This window comes from Amblyraja radiata, chromosome 9, assembly GCF_010909765.2.
Source record: "Amblyraja radiata isolate CabotCenter1 chromosome 9, sAmbRad1.1.pri, whole genome shotgun sequence".
In the NCBI taxonomy this organism is placed as follows: domain Eukaryota; kingdom Metazoa; phylum Chordata; class Chondrichthyes; order Rajiformes; family Rajidae; genus Amblyraja; species Amblyraja radiata.
The window spans coordinates 41,951,944-41,969,026 of NC_045964.1; the positions used below are offsets into that span (position 1 = coordinate 41,951,944).

The 17,083-nt window shown below is 46.6% G+C and overlaps 1 protein-coding gene across 1 annotated transcript in view; it reads left to right on the plus strand.

The window, feature by feature from the left end:
* Nucleotides 1-17,083, plus strand: part of ccdc175 (coiled-coil domain containing 175) — a 64,597-nt gene that overhangs the window by 13,547 nt on the left and 33,967 nt on the right. The window contains exon 6 of the mRNA XM_033026445.1: nt 5,966-6,088. Within this exon, the coding sequence (XP_032882336.1) occupies nt 5,966-6,088 (123 nt within the window). The remainder of the gene's footprint in view (nt 1-5,965; nt 6,089-17,083) is intronic.

A 17,083-nucleotide genomic window follows, 5' to 3' on the forward strand; every position in this document is an offset into this window, starting at 1 on the left:
CGAGAGTTTGTCAGGCTATCTCTATGTTGTGTCTACTTGGCAAGATGCCATTCTTGGGATTGTATAAGATTATTTATTTTTGTCGAGTTCCTCAAGCTGAATAGTCTTGGTTCAGCTAAATTTTAGGTGAATTGTTACACCAGAACAGACAGGAAATTGGGGGTTTTGAACTGACTTTAAAAAAAAAGAGAACGACACGATGGCAGCATCCACGGGCTACATCGGAAACCTTGGCACTTTTGACAAGAATAGAGAGCCGTTCAGCTCCTATATGGAGAGAGCAAACATGTTTTTCACGGCAAACAACATAATGGAGATTAGTGGTGAAGGAGAGATAGTGACTGAAACAAATAAGACCATTTGCGAATGCATGAAAGCAATTCTGCTCACGGAGATCAGTCCTGAAGTGCATGGCACACTCGTGAATCTTCTTCCACCCATAAAGACTAAAGACGTGCCATTCAATTACATTATGAAGAAATTGGAGGAGCACTTCAACCCAAAGCCTCTGGAAATTGCAGAAAGCTATAAATTTGGCAATAGAAACCAGAAGCAGAATGAGACAATCAATGAGTTGCCTTGAAAAACTCAAGTTTACACTGTAACTTTGGAACCTTTCTCGGACGTGCACTACGCAACAGATTTGTTTGTGGTCTAGTGGATGAACTAATTCAGTCCAAACTCATGAACACTCCAGATCTTACATTCGAGAAAACATGCAATATTGTTACCACAATGGGGATGGCCTCAAAGAATGCTTGTGAATTTCGTCCATCATGGACTGCAGTGGCCGTTTACAGTCACAAGGCAGTGCCTATGGCCAAACCAAGAGGTGCTAAACCAAAACTAAAGTATGGCGGGGAGCCGAGTTCAGCCAGTTGTTATCGTTGAAACGGTAATCACTCATCCCAATTTTGTCAGTTCAAAATGGCCAAGGGCTATAACTGCTAGAAGAAAGGTCATATCGCCTCAGCATGTCGGACCAAGCTTAAAATAGGAAACCAACAATCTGCGGGAATCAAGCGACAACACCAGAGAGGAGTTATAAACAATAGACAATAGGTGCAGGAGTAGGCCATTCGGCCCTTCGAGCCTGCACCGCCATTCAATGTGGTTATGGCTGATCATTCCCAATCAGTACACCGTTCCTGCCTTCTCCCCATATCCCCTGACTCCGCTATCTTTAAGAGCCCTATCTAGCTCTCCCTTGAAAGTATCCAGAGAAACAGCCTCCACCGCCCTCTGAGGCAGATAATTCCACAGACTCACAAATCTCTGAGAAAAAGTGTTTCCTCGTCTCCGTTCTAAATGGCTTACCCCTTATTCTTAAACTGTGGCCCCTGGTTATGGGCCCCCCCAACATCGGGAACATGTTTCCTGCCTCTAGCGTGTCCAAACCGTTAACAATCTTGGAGGTGAACCCAGATGAAAATCAACTTGGGTTGTACACCATTTATGCAACCAACATCCATAAGCCTACAACCAGCCAAGGCAAGGACTTTCGAACTAAATTATTGATAAATGAACAGTTAATCGATATGTGCATTGACACGGCAGCAGATTGTTCGGTCATGACCAGAGACCTGTACGAAACAAAGTTCCCACAGGCACCATTGTTTGAGAGTAAGGTCAACCTGAGAACCTACTCGGGCGAAGTTTTGGAGACATGTGGACAAATTAACTGTAAAGTTCAGCATAATGGTCAGTCAGTAACACTGCCCATCATAATGGCCAGTTACAGAAATAAACCAACCCTCTTTGGAAAGGATTGGCTGAGTAGAATAGAGTTAGACTGTAAGAAGATTTTCAGCGTTGATTTGTCCAAATCACGTCTTGAAAACGTCATAAGCAAACATGCAAACATTTTTGCTGACATTTACATGGGAAGAACAGGGTACTCTGCACAGATACAACTAAAGCAAGATGTGAGACCTGTGTATTGTCAACCAAGACCTGTAACATATGCACTAAAGCAACAAGTGAGGAAGAACTTGACAGGTTAGAGCGGAATGGAGTACTCGTGAAGACAGACCAGAGTAATTGGGCAACGCCAATTGTGGCCGTATCCAAGGCCAGAAAAACTGTTCGACTATGTGGTGACTACAAAGTCACAATCAAGCAAGCCATTGATGACGAACAATATCTGTTACCAACCTCGCAAGAACTGTACGCAGAATTTAGCGGAGCAAGAGTCTTCACTAAACTGGATTTGTCTCACGCTTACGCCCAACTCAATGTCGACAAGGAAAGTCAGCAGTATTATCTGTGACTATCAACACACATACAAAGCCGTCCTATGGTGTGAAATCCGCCCCAAAAATGTTTCAGACTGTCATGGACAAAATGTTACAAGGCATTCCGCACTGTGTGTGCAACCAGGATGACCTACTGATATTCACAGAGGGCATGGTAGAACATCCGGAAATCCTCGAGCAAGTTCTCACACGACTGAACTGCCACAATGTCAAATTGCGACAAAGTAAATGTGCATTTCCGCAGTCAGAGGTGGTCTACCTTGGACTCAAAGTAGATGTCAACGGACTTCGCCCTGTGAAGGCGAAAGTGGAAGCAACAGTGAATGCTCCAAAACCCAACAATGTGTCAGACCTATGATCGTTCTTGGGATGGTGCAGTTCTATGCACGATTCCTTCCAGATTTAGCAACTGTGCTAAAGCCACTACATCATCTGCTACAAAAAGATGCGAAATGGACGTGGGGAAAGAAACAGCAACGTGCATATGACATTTGCAAGGAAAACTTGACAAGTGACAAACTCCTTGTTCACTACAATACGACGCGCAAGATGAAACATGCTTGTGATGCTTCAAGTTATGGTGTAGGTGCAGCGATCTCCCACGTAATGAATGACGACAGGAAAAGATTATTACTTTTGCATCCCGCATCCTATCACCGAGTGAGCGCAATTATGCACAAATAGAAAAGGAAGCACTCAGCATCGTGTTCGGAATCAAGAAATTCCATCAGTTTCTTCTTGGCAGACCATTCACCCTGGTCAATACTTGATCACTACTATTGATACCTGATCACTACTAGTGATACTGTGGGTATTTTGGGATCCTGTCTTGATATCTTGATGCGTGTCTTCTTTCGCCCCTCTTGTCTTTTTGGTGATGCTGTAAATGGAGCTTCTGTGATGCAAAACAAATTTCAGGCTCACTCTGATAATAAAGTATTATCGTATTATATCATATCCTCAAGTCAGCTATACCTTCCATGGCGGCATCAAGGATGCAGCACTGGGCAATTTTGCTGTCCCAGTATGATCACAAGGTGGAATACAGAAGCTCCAAGTGCAACGCAGTTGCAGCTGCGTTGTCCCGGTTGCCCCATGAGAACTCTGACGTGGGAATTGAGAACTCAATCTACACACTGCAAGTTGTAGATGAAGACTTTCCAGTGACTGCAACAGAAATTGCAGCAGAAACAGAGAAAGACACTGTGCTAAAGAGGGTCTATGAACAGATTGAACGGTTGGACTGAAATCGATAGTGGATTGAACTCAGTTCTGAACTCAGACCTGAAGCCTTTCCATAATCAACCCCATGAATTATCGTGTGAGCAGGGATACATTAAGTGGGGTTACAGAGTGGTTGTACCAGAGTCTTTGAGAAACAAAATTATGAATGAACTTCATGCAGAACATCCTGGCATTGTAAGCATGAAGTCAATTGCCAGAAGTTTTATGTATTGGCCTAGTATTGTCATCGAGTCACTAGTGAGCAAATGTAGTGTCTGCCAAAATTGCCGGAGTAAACCACCAAAAACACCACTGCAACCCTGGTCATGGCCAAGTAGACCTTTTCAGAGAGTTCATGTAGATTTTTGTGAAAAGGGTAATGATCATTTTCTGATACTAGTAGACAGTCATTCCAAATGGATTGAGGTCAAGCATATGGGGTCAAGCACTACTACTGAGTGTTCCATAGATGAGTTGAGATCCATTTTTGCATGCCATGGTTTACCGGAAGAACCTGTTTCTGATAACGGGCCTCAGTTTCGCTCAGAACGGTTCAAAGAGTTCATGCAACGGAATGGTGTAAAACACACACTTGTTCCCCCATACCATCCAGCCTCCAATGGGGCGGCGGAAAGGTCTGTTAGAATTGTCAAAGATGCTCTCTAGAAACAGGTTTTGCAGGGTAGTTCAAAGCTCAGCATGAAACATCGTTTGGCTAGTTTCTTGCTGAAGTTTAGAACCACACCACACACAACAACAGGTTACTCACCTGCAGAACTGTTGATGAAGAGAAGGCTAAGAATACGCCTAAGTCTAGTTCAACCCAATTTGGCCTTGAGAGTTGAGCAAAAACAGTTAAGTCAAAAACGCCATTTTGACTCCCACAAAAAGGAGAGGTTCTTCAAGCCAGATGAGCAGGTTCGTGTTCTCAGTCCTCCCAACAAGTACAGTCGAGACAAATGTGATGTTGGGAAAATAGTGGAAGTGTGTGGAACAAAAGATACTTGGTTGAAGTTGGAGATAGGATCAAAAGTGTTCGTGTTGATCAAATGATTCCTGCCAAAGATGGGCCAAAAACTGAGCATGAAGTCCTAATCCCTGAGTTTTTATCTGAAAGTGAGTTGGAAGAGACCACAGTGATTGAAACACAAAGTTCAGTTAGTACAGATAAAGAAACAGAATCCTCTGGTCAAAGTCAGGTACTAAAACAGAGCCAAACAAGCCAACAGTTGAGTCAACACCTAAACCTGTTACACGTTACTATTAGACGATCAGGCAGGATCTGTAAAACCAGTAGTCAGGTTAGGTTTGTAAGTTAAGTAACTCACTGTATCAGTAAAATGAAAATGTGTAGATATGTAAAATAAATATATTATGTTTATCATTTAAGATTTCATAAATACCGGTTTAAATCAAGTTTCACAACAACAACATTGTAACTGAGTACTTAGATTTAATACTTTAAAAAAGGAGAGCAGTGTAATGTATTCATACTTAGTCATGTAATGAGTCGGTGTCCAATATAAGCAGGGAATGTTGGGTAATAAATCTCTCTCTCGTGATCCAGGCAACCTGCATGTAAGTTGTTATTCATTCTGCCGTCCGGAATATAACACCAGCAATATTATCTTTCATTACAAATTTACGTTCTTAATTTGCTTCTTTAGTCAAATAATGGTTTTCCTGATTTATTTATTATGGGTCAACTGTCTGAAATTGCCATCCTGAGACTGGAGTCCAGCGAGAATCCCAGTCCAGACACATATTAAATAGGTGGTTGAAAAGATAATGGAAAAGCATGGTTTCGGAGAGATATTTGTCCAAATGGTGCCTGCTCAAACCACCTTGATTATTATTTTCATACGTGCAATATCATTAATTCCCCTGCTCCTGTTAATGATCCAATAGGAAAGATTTCTGCATTGCATTTTCTCATAGAGCCTCAAATTGTAATCAAGTCTATACCCAGGAACCTTTCTTGGGTTTTAATAAGGTTGTTACCATTTTTTTTTAAATCCTCGTTGAGATTAACTCTTTTTTGATTCTTTAAGTAGATTCTAATATATAAGTGTGTCAATTTGAAAATTGAGAAGCTTTCCCAATTGCATGTTTTTAAACCTAACATACACAAATAATAATTAAATGAATTGCAGCACTTTATTTCTATATGTTTAGAAGTTCAGGTGTGCTGTTTTCCTTGGTCTGCATTTAGTTGCATTTTCCAAGAGTCAAAGTTTAATTGACTGATATACTGGCAACGGAACAGTAATCAGTCAACAATCAGCTCCTTGATCTTGCTGATGTTGAGAGCAAGATCTAATTGTCAGACTGTATTCACAGTGGAGATTCCAGGATTTATCTTTTAAGTTCACTGGTATTGATAGAAAATCAGTGTTTGATGAACTTTGGTACTTTGTACACCTTAATTCTCGACAACCTGTGTATATTCAATTGTAATCTGACATATTTTAAATCCTTTATTTTAGTTTACTGAAATACACGATGTGGTTCAGGAACAGAACAGAGTCAATTATGAGAAAAAAAACAAACTTGATGGTTTAAAGATAAAACTGGAAGATTTAAACTATGATATCTTGGACCAGGAAAAGGTAAGAGTTGTAGAAAGGTCAATATGCGATCATTAATAGAACACCAAAAGTTAGTAGATGATGGACATTTCAAATAAAAACAAAGATGATGGAAATTTGAAATAATAACACTAACTACTTCAGCAGCTGATGTGATGTGAATTTCAGTATTTGTGGAATTCTGAACACATCAGTAGCTGAGGTAGTTAGTGTTGGGTAGTGTTCAAGACCCTGATGCTTCTGGAAACCCAGAGTTCTTAGATGTAGTGGGTGCATGCCAGATAAGATCTATGGAGAGAGAAACAGAATTCATGTTGCAGATTGGTGATCTTTCCTCAGCAGAAGTTACTGGTGTATCAGAATTTGAACAAAAAGCAGGGAAAGATAGGGATCAAACACTCAAGGTTGAATGGTATATGTCTTGAAAGAATTGACTGATTGAAACATACTGCATGGAAACAGGCCCTTCAGCCCAGCGAGTCCACACCCACCATCGATCACCTGTTCACACTCGTTCTATGTTATCCCACTTTCTTATCCACTCTCTACCCACGAGGGGTAATTTACAGAGGTCAATTAACCTCCAAAACTTTGCGATATGTGGAGGAAACCTGCACTGGGAGAACATGCAAACTCCACACAAACAGCACCCAAGGTCAGGATCGAACCTTGGTCTCTGGAGTTGTGAGGCAACAGCTCTACCAGTTGTGCCACTGTGCTGCCCTAATTGCACTGAGCTGAAAGAGCATTGAGTTTTTACACTCTTAAAAACAAATATAATGGCAGCTGATTAAATACAATTTCAATGTTTATGATTGCATAGTTTATTTCACTATTTTAGATGCAACAAATTATTCCATGAATTGCATATTTACAATGGAAGCATATCTCAACTGTCAAGACATCTATGAATATTCAAAACACCCTCACTGGGACACAGTAATTCTAGTGATTGATCAAAAAGCTATTTAAGCCCCAAATACCTTAAATCAGTGTTACAAGGTATGCAAATAAAACAATTATTGATTGATTGAACAAATGTGCCCATGGCAATGTGATAGGTATACTGAGGAAGGGTGAAGGATGGCGGTAAGATGGGAGGGAGGATGGGTGGAGTTGGAAGACAGAGACTGGTGGTTAATAGGTGTAGACCAACAGATGGAACCAGATGGGCTTAGCAAATCTCTCTGGCTCCATAACAAGTACATTTCTTGGAGAGTATAGATTAGTAATGGAGTGCCACATATTCTTTTCGTGCAGCCAAAGACAAGGTGAGTCTGTTGAAGCCTATATCAGTTCTTTAATGCACATCGCCAGCCGATGCAAGTTTGAAAAATCTATGTGATAATCTTACACGTAACAGACTGGTTTATGGTATTCTCAATGACAAGGTGCGTGATGAACCTATACGTGATGCAGATCCCACTCTGGAAAGGGCTGAGAATCACTGTCGTGTTGCAGAGATGACAGACTCTCATACAAAATCTCTGGGGCTGGGTCCCCACTCTGCCTATGATGTAAATGTTGCTGGCACTTTTTATCAGGCCCAGTGCCAGCCATCACAAGTGCCCGGTAGATCAGGTGTCGGATTCATTAGTAATTGTGTGAACTGTGGAGGATCGCATGCAGGCATTCGTGAACAATGCCCAGCCCACGGAAAAGTTTGCTACCACTGTAAACGCAGAAAACATTTCATCCGCTGCTGCCACTCGTGTGGGAACAGAGTACAGACAAAGCAATCAGTGCACCTGCTACAGCAAGACAGCTTACAGCCAGAACCTTCCCACTTAACTCCCACATCAACCTCTCTGACTAACAAGGACATGCTGCCTGCTATTGATAGATGAAGTATAAACATACATTCCTTGTCAGATGTCTCATGAACACCAAGATCCCATGATCACTCTCCTCATTAACGGGACGAGTGTTATTGCTAAGCTCGACACTGGAACGCGTGGCAACGTTCTGTCCTTATCTGAGCGCAACAGGATTCGGAAAACCGAGGTCATCAATCAGACCGCCGCCACTTTACTTCCATTTGGAGGAGGTGCAGTGCTCCCTGTTGGAAGAGTGGAGTTACAGTGCCATCTGGCGTCACGTGTCTACAATCGGAGCTTCTTTATTGTCCGAGAATTCTCTGCTAGGCATTGATGCCTGTAACGACCTAGGTCTGGCCACCTTCGGTACGGCAGTTCATCAACTGTCTGCAGATCCTGGCACAATACAGAAATCTTTTAGACGACAAGCTTCCCATCAAGTACACGATCACGACCGACCCGGAGATCCTACCAGCTGTCCGTCCTGCACACCGGATTCACCATGCTTTGCGGGTTCGCGTACAAAATGAACTCAACAGAATGGAGTCTCTGGGTGTGATTACCCCTGTCGATGACCCATCAGATTGGGTTTCAACCATGGTAGTAGCAACGAAAAAGAATAAGGAGGAAATACGGATTTGCATCACTCCTAAAGATTTAGACACTGCCATCAAACGACCACACTTTCCCATGCAACAAATAATCCTCAGACATTTTCGCCACCTCCAACGGGATCCCACCACTGGCCACATCTTCCCATCGCCTCCCCTTTCGGCTCTCCGTAGAGACCGCTCCCTCCGTAACTCCTTGGTCAATTTGTCCCTTCCCACCCAAACAACCCCCTCCTGGCACTTTCCCTTGCAACCGCAGGAAATACTACACTTGTCGCTTTACCTTACCCCTTGACTCCATCCAAGGACCCAAGCAGTCTTCCCAGGTGCGGCAGAGGTTCACCTGCACCTCCTCCAAACTCATTTATTGCATCTGCTGCTCTAGGTGTCAGCTGGTCTACATCGGTGAGACCAAGCGTAGGCTTGACGATCGGTTCGCCCAACACCTCCGCTCGGTTCGCAATAACCAACCTGATCTCCCGGTGGCTCAGTATTTCAACTCCCCTTCCCATTCCGAATCTGACCTTTCTGTTCTGGGCCTCCTCCATGGCCAGAGTGAGGCCCACCATAAATTGGAGGAGCAGCACCTCATATTTCGCTTGGGTAGTTTACACCCCAGTGGTATGAACATTGACTTCTCCAATTTTGGGTAGTCCCTGCTTTCTCCTTCTTTTCCCTCCCCAGCTCTTCCACAGCCCACTGTCTCCACCTCTTCCTTTCTTCATCCCGCTCCCCACCCCCATATCAGTCTGAAGAAGGGTCTTGACCCAAAACGTCACCTATTTCCTTCGCTCCATAGATGCTGCCTCAACCGCTGAGTTTCTCCAGCATTTTTGTCTACCTTCGATTTTCCAGCATCTGCAGTTCCTTCTTAAACACTATCCCATGCGCACAGTGGATGAAGTTGCAGCACAGCTGGGCAAGGCAACTGTATTCTCAGTTCTAGATGCCAAGAATTCATTCTGGCAGATTCCGTTGGATCATAACTCTTCCAGGCTAACCACTTTCAGCACACCCTTTGGACATTACAAATTCCTGCATATGCCAATCGGCATAAACTCGTCAAGTGAAGTATTTCAGCGCATTATGGAACAACTATTTGCAGGTTACCCATGCTCCATCATTGTTGATGATATTCTTGTTGCTGGACAAACATTCCAAGAACTCGACGCAAATGTAAAGAAAGTTCTGTACCGCGCCAAAAAGCTCAACCTCAAGTTAAACCCCCCCAAAGTGCAAATTCAGAGTGAGCGAGATGAACTATGTGGGTCATGTGTTCACTAGTGACTGCCTCAAACACGATCCATCAAAGACTATTGCAATTAAAGCATTACCAGCACCCACAGATGTGCTCAACCCACAGAGATTCCTTGGCATGGTAAACTACTTGGGGAAATTAATTCCAAATTTCAGTGAACTATCGGCCCCACTGTGTCAGCTAACCCACAAAGACACTATCTGGTCCTGGCATGAACAGCAGCAGAGGCCGTTTGACACTCTTAAACAACAAATGTCGTGCCCCCACCCTCACCTACTTTGATGTTAAGCTACCTGTCACACTGACTTGTGACGCCTCGCAGTACAGTTGAGGAGCAGCTTGCCTCTAAAATAACGGGGATGGTGTCGTGGTGTTCAATACTCAAAATTAACACAGGCCACGCGGAGAATTCTTCAAGAAGTTTAAACTTTTATTTGCAAATAAAAGCTGGATCACCCCACGCCATCAGTCCACGTGGAGCTGTCTGAGTCACAACCAAAGGATGATCTATTTTTATACAATTTTCAACACTGCATGCCCCACCCCTGTTACATTTCCATATGCAATAATTTGCCGACATTCCCTCATCATCAGCCAATCACTTGCTCCCACTTATCTCCTCCTTCCCAGTACATTTCCATATTTGCAACTGATGTTGTCACATGACTCCCCCTTGTGGCCCCTCACCAGCCATGTGCTCTTGACTTCTTTGTTCAGAGTCGTTTCATTTTAACAAAGTGAAATCCAAGAAAAGTGGACAATTCCCAGAACCCACTTCTCAAAATATAAGAGATACAGTGTGTAGATTGGTTATTGCATGTTATTGCATGTAACTCAATTTATATAAACAAGACATTGTTCCCATTAAACTCTATACGTCTTGGGGAAGAATGTTACCCCTTAAACTACAGATCTAAACACAGGGGTCTAATGTTTATAATCCTAATTAAAGCACAATATATTTCCCAGATGGTCTCATCACAATCATATAGTTAGACTAACATTACCTTTGTATTATCTATCTATTATCTATCTATCTATCTATCTATTATATAAAACTCTCGTGCCATCCGTCCTGCTGCCGTCCGGCTGCCTTTCTGCCTTTTGATTAGTTTCCATCGTGTGATGTCACAATGTCCAATGCTCGCAGATGTCCAATCGGAATGGATCCATTTACATGGACGGCTGCTGGCCGCCTTTCTTCCTTTGATTCACTGCAACTCCGAAACCAGACGCAGAATCGCCGACACCTTTTCCATTTCGGTAGAGATTTCACTTTTCTTTCTAAGTAGCTGCTCCTCATTACATTTCGTCGTGTTTAAGTACACATTTTTAATCAAATCCTTCTCCCCCCCCAATATTTCAAAAATAAACTGGTTTCTCACCCATAGAATCAGCTCCAGCCCCAGCCCCTGGTGAACGTTCCATCGTGTGATGTCACAATGCCCAATGTTCACATTTGTCCAATCGGAATGGATCCATTTACATATGCCTTTGCAGGAGCCCCAGCCAATGGTGAACGTTCCATCGTGTGATGTCACAATGCCCAATGCTCAAAGACATTGTTGCCATAGAGGGAGTACAGAGAAGGTTCACCAGACTGATTCCAGGGATGTCAGGACTTTCATATGAAGAAAGGCTGGATAGACTCGGCTGGTACTCGCTAGATTTTAGAAGATTGGGGGGGGGTCTTATAGAAACTCCTGATTACATTTCGTCGTGTTTATGTACACATTTTTAATCAAATCCTTCCCCCCCCCCCCCCCCCCCCCCCCCACCAAATATTTTTTTTTAAACTGACATCTCACCTGTATAATCAGCCCCAGACTTGGTTTGTACTCGCTAGATTTTAGAAGATTGAGGGCGTATCTTATAGAAACTTACAAAATTCTTAAAGGGTTGGACAGGCTAGATGCAGGAAGATTGTTCCAGATGTTGGGGAAGTCCAGAACAAGGGGTCACAGTTTAAGGATAAGGGGTAAATCTTTTACGACCGAGATGAGAAAAACATTTTTCACACAGAGAGTGGTGAATCTCTGGAATTCACTGGAACAGAAGGTAGTTGAGGCCTGTTCATTGGCTGTATTTAAGAGAGAGTTAGATGTGGCCCCTGTGGCTAAAGGGATCAGGGGGTATGGCGAGAAGGCAGGTACATGATACTGAGTTGGATGATCAGCCATGATCATATTGAATGGTGATGCAGGCTCGAAGGGACAAATAGCCTACTCCTGCACTTAATTTCTATGTTTCTATGTTTCCCTCTCCACACCCCTCTCCCTCTCCCATCCATCACTCTCTCCCCCACCCCCCTTCCCTCTCTACCCCACCCACTTCCCTCTCTCCCCCCGCCCCCTTCCCCTACCCCTCTGTCCCTCTTCCACCAGTCCCTCTACCCCTCCCTCCCCACTCTTCCACTTCTCTCCCCTTACCCCACCCCTCTCCCTCCCTCACCCCTTCTCTCTTCCCCTCCCTGTCCCACCCCTTCCCCTACCCCTCTGTCCCTCTTCCACCACTCCCCCGTCCCTCTTCCACCACTCCCGCTACCCCTCCCTCCCTCCCCACTCTTCCACTTCTCTCCCCCTTCTCTCCTCCCCCTCTCCCTCTCCTCACCCCTCTCCCATCCCTCTCTCCCCCACCCCCTTCCCTCTCTCTCCCGCCCCCTTCCCCTCTGACCCTCTTCCACCACTCCCCCTACCCCTCCCTCTCCCACTTCTCTCCCCTTACCGCACCCCTCTCCCTCCTCCACCCCTGTCTTCCCCTCTCTCCCCCACCCCTTCCCCTACCCCTCTGTCCCTCTTCCACCACTCCCCCTGTCCCTCTTCCACCACTCCTGCTACCCCTCTCCCCCTTCCTCCCTCCCCACTCTTCCACTTCTCTCCCCCCCCACACTCTTTCCCCTCTCCCCCTCCCAGCCCACTCTCCCCCTCCCTCCACACTCTTCCCCCTATCCCTCCTCATTCCCTTACCGTGCACAGTCTCTGTCTTTAAGAAGGAACTACAGATGCTGGAAAATTGAAGGTAGACATAAAAAAAGCTGGAGAAACTCAGCGGGTGCGGCAGCATCTATGGAGCGAATTGAATGGTCAACGTTTTTGGCCGAAACCCGGAAGAAGGGTTTCGGCCAAAAACGTTGCCCTTTTCCTTCGGTCCGTAGATGCTGCTGCACCCGCTGAGTTTATCTAGCATTTTTGTTGTTGTACCAGCCTCTCTCTCTCTGCCCTTCTCTCTTCTCTCGACTCATGCACGCCCGCTCCAACCCCTCCCCCCCTTCACCTCTCTCCCCCATCGTCTCCTCCCCCTCTTCTTCTCCCCCCCCCCCTTCCCCTCTCCCTCTCCACCCTCCTCCTCCCCTTCCTCACACAATATGTTTTGTGGGGGCGGGTCCACAGTGTGTGTGACTGTTTGTGGAGGCGGCCACGCGCTCTCCATTCAAGAAGACGCTCATCTGTTTGTGGAGGCGCGTGCTTAGTATGTGACCAAAGATCTTATAGCGGAGCTCTCCCCCCCCCCCCCCCCCCCCCCCCCCTTTGGTGCAGGAGGCGCGCGCAGCATCTGAACGCTCAGCGATTATTCGAATTCTTCACTAACCGTCATTCTGACTTTGCTTGTGAAGAGAAAAGTCCTGAATTGCATTTGTCTGATGCAGGAAGATTGTTCCCGATGTTGGGGAAGTCCAGGACAAGTGGGTCACAGTTTAAGGATAAAGGGGAAATCCTTTAGTACTGAGATGAGGAAAACATTTTTCACACAGATAGTGGTGAGTCTCTGGAACTCTCTGCCACAGAAGGTAGTTGAGGCCAGTTCATTGGCTATATTTAAGAGGGAGTTAGATGTGGCCCTTGTGGCTAAAGGGATCGGGGGTATGGAGAGAAGGCAGGGATGGGATACTGAGTTGGATGATCAGCCATGATCATATTGAATGGCGGTGCAGGCTCGAAGGCCCGAATGGCCTACTCCTGCACTTAATTTCTATGCTTCTATGTTTCCCTCTCCTCACCCCGCTTCCTCTCCCACCCATCCCTCTCTCCCCCACCCCCCTTCCCTCTCTACCACCACCCCCTTACCCCTACCCCTCTGTCCTTCTTTCACCACTCCCCCTACCCCTCCCTCCCCACTCTTCCACTTCTATCCCCTTACCCAACGCCTCTCCCTCCCCCACCCCTCTCTCTTCCGCTCCCTTCCCCTCTCTCCCCCACCCCTTCCCCTCTGTCCCTCTTCCAACCACTCCCCCGTCCCTCTTCTCCCGCTACCCCTCTACCCCTCCCTCCTCCCCACTTCTTCCACTTCTCTCCCACTCTCTCCTCCCCCTCTCCTCACCCCTCTCCCATCCCTCTCCTCCCCCACGCCCCTTCCATCTCTACCACCCACCCACTTCCCTCTCCCCCCCACCCTCTTCCCCTATCCCTCTGTCCCTCTTCCATCACTCACCCAGCTAAACCCCTCTCCTCCTCCCTCCCCACTCTTCCACTTCTCTCCCCCTTCCCCTCCACTCTCCCTCCTCCCACCTATTTCCCCTCTCTCCCCCCACCCCTCTCCCCATCCCTCCCTCCTCCCCTCCCTCCCCATCCCCCCTCCCCCACATCTCTCTCCCCATCTCTCACCCCCTACCCTGCTCTCATTTCCCTCCCAAATCTATCCCGTTTCCTCCTCCTCCTCTCCCCTCCCTCCCCTCTTCTCACCCCCCCCCCCCCCCCCCCGCAAACGCCGTTGGGGAAACAGACCCAACGGGTCTGCACTTGGTCTAGTTATTATATAAAAGCCCGTCCGGCTGCCGCTGCCTTTCTTCCTTTTGATTCGTTCCATCGTGTGATATCACAATGCCCAATGTTCACATATGTCCAATCGGAACGGATCCATTTACATATGCCTTTGCAGGAGCCCCACCCCATGGTGAACGTTCCATTGTGTGATGTCACAATGCCCAATGCTCAAAGACATTCTTGCCATAGAGGGAGTATAGAGAAGGTTCACCAGACTGATTCCTGAGTTGTCAGGACTTTCATATGAAGAAAGACTGGATAGACTCGGCTTGTACTCGCTAGATTTTAGAAGATTGAGGTGGGATCTTATAGAAACCAATGTTGGGGAAGTCCAGAACAAGGGGTCACAGTTTAAGGATAAGGGGGAAATCTTCTAGGACCGAGATGAGAAAAACATTTTTCACACAGAGAGTGGTGAATCTCTGGAATTCACTGCCACAGAAGGTAGTTGAGGCCTGTTCATTGGCTATATTTAAGAGGGAGTTAGATGTGGCCCTTGTGGCTAAAGGGTTCAGGGGGTGTGGAGAGAAGGCAGGTACAGGATACTGAGTTGGATGATCAGCCATGATCATATTGACTGGAGGTGCAGGCTCGAAGGGCCGAATGGCCTACTCCTGCACCTAATTTCTATGTTTCTATGTTTCCCTCTCCACACCCATCTCCCTCTCCCACCCATCCCTCTCTCCCCCACCCCCCTTCACTCTCTACCCTATCCCCTTCCCTCTCTCCCCCCGCCCCCTTCCCCCTACCCCTCTGTCCCTCTTCCACCACTCCCCCTACCCCTCCCTCCCCACTCTTCCACTTTCTCCCTCACTCCACCCCTTTCCCTCCCCCACCCCTCTCTCTCCCCCTCCCTTCCCCCTCCCTCCCCTCTCCCTCCACACCCCTTCCCCCTACCCCTCTGACCCTCCCCACTCTTCCACCTCTCCCCCTCCCACTATCCCTCCCCACTCTTTCCCCCCTCTCCCCCCACCTCTCTCCCCCTCCCTCCACACTCTTGCCCCTCCCTCCACACTCTTACCCCTCCCTCCTCCTCTCCGTCCCCATCCATCCCCCCCACATCTCTCTCCCCTCCCCATCCCTCTCTCCTCCATCTCTTCCACTTCACTTCTCTCCCCCCTTCCCCCTCCACTCTCCTTCCCCACTCTTTCCCCTCTCTCCACCAACCCCTCTCCCCTTCCCTCCCTCCTCCCCTCCCTCCCCACCCCCCCCCCTCACCCACATCTCACTCCCCATCCACCTCCTACCCCGCTCTCCTTTCCCTCCCAAATCTGTCCCGTTTCATCCTCCTCCTCTCCCCTCCCTCCCCTCTTCTCACCCCCCCCTCCCCCCACCTGTGTGTTTGGGGGGTGGTTAATGTGAGTGTGATGCCTCAGCCCCCCCCCCCCCCGCAAACGCCGTTGGGGAAACAGTCTGCACTTGGTCTAGTATACTATTAAGACTCTGTGGCTGCCGCCTGCCGTCCGGCTGCCTTTCTGCCTTTGATTCATTGCCACGCCGAATCCAGACGCTCAATCGCCGAGATCTTTTCCATTTCGGTAGAGATTTCACTTTTCTTTCTAAGTATCCACTCCTCATTACATTTCGTCGTGTTTAAGTACACGTTTTTAATCAAATCTTTCTCCCCCCCCCCCCCCCCCACTCACTCATTTTGTCGCCTCCTGCTGGCCAGCGACCATAATGGCTGCTGGCGCCCGCATCTCGCCTCAAAGACGCCATTTAAAAACAGCCGCACTGCTCATTCCTGAGCCGCTTGAGTTGGAGGACCACGTCTCCCGTGGGGGCTACTGGTAGGGAACGGCTGCATTGGGGGAGCAGACCCAACGGGTCTGCCCTTGGTCTAGTAAACCTTAAAAGTATGAATTTGCTTTATCCTTGCAAGGTCTTCAAAGATTTTTAAGCTGATTCCAATCACACACCTCCTATCTCCAAGCACACAGGGGTTGTATAAATGTCACACTTGATAAATGATAATGGCTTCTTGGCTAGCTCACACACCCTCCCCCTCTCTTGCTATCTCCAGGGGATGAAATTCCAAACTCATCCTTGGGCCTCTTTTTATGACTCCTCACCAACAGCATTACAGAAAGTAATGTTTACAACTGCCGACCACTGACTTATCTCAAATCAAAACAAAGTTACTTTCTTAGATACATATATATAAAAATAAAAGATACAACCTGCTCAAATGTATCCCCTCTTATCTCAACATATGTGTAATTAAACATATCAAACTTAAATCAGAATCCATTATTATTCCAGCCTTGTTGTCTTGGACGTATAAACAATCCATAAATCCTGAGCCATGTCATTACAACACTTCACAAGAATGTGACATTCAGAAAGAGCAAATGACCTGTGACCATATGGCCTGAGAGGCCCACTGCCTAATCAGACTTTTTAAGATATAACTTATTTTCAATACAAGATTATATAAGATACATTAAAATATAAAATATACTATAACGACAACCGGCAACAGGCCCGTTGCCTATTCTTCTCACACCAGAGAAGAATACGCTCAGATTGAAAAGGAGCTGCTAGCGGTCGTTTTTGCTTGCAGGATGTTT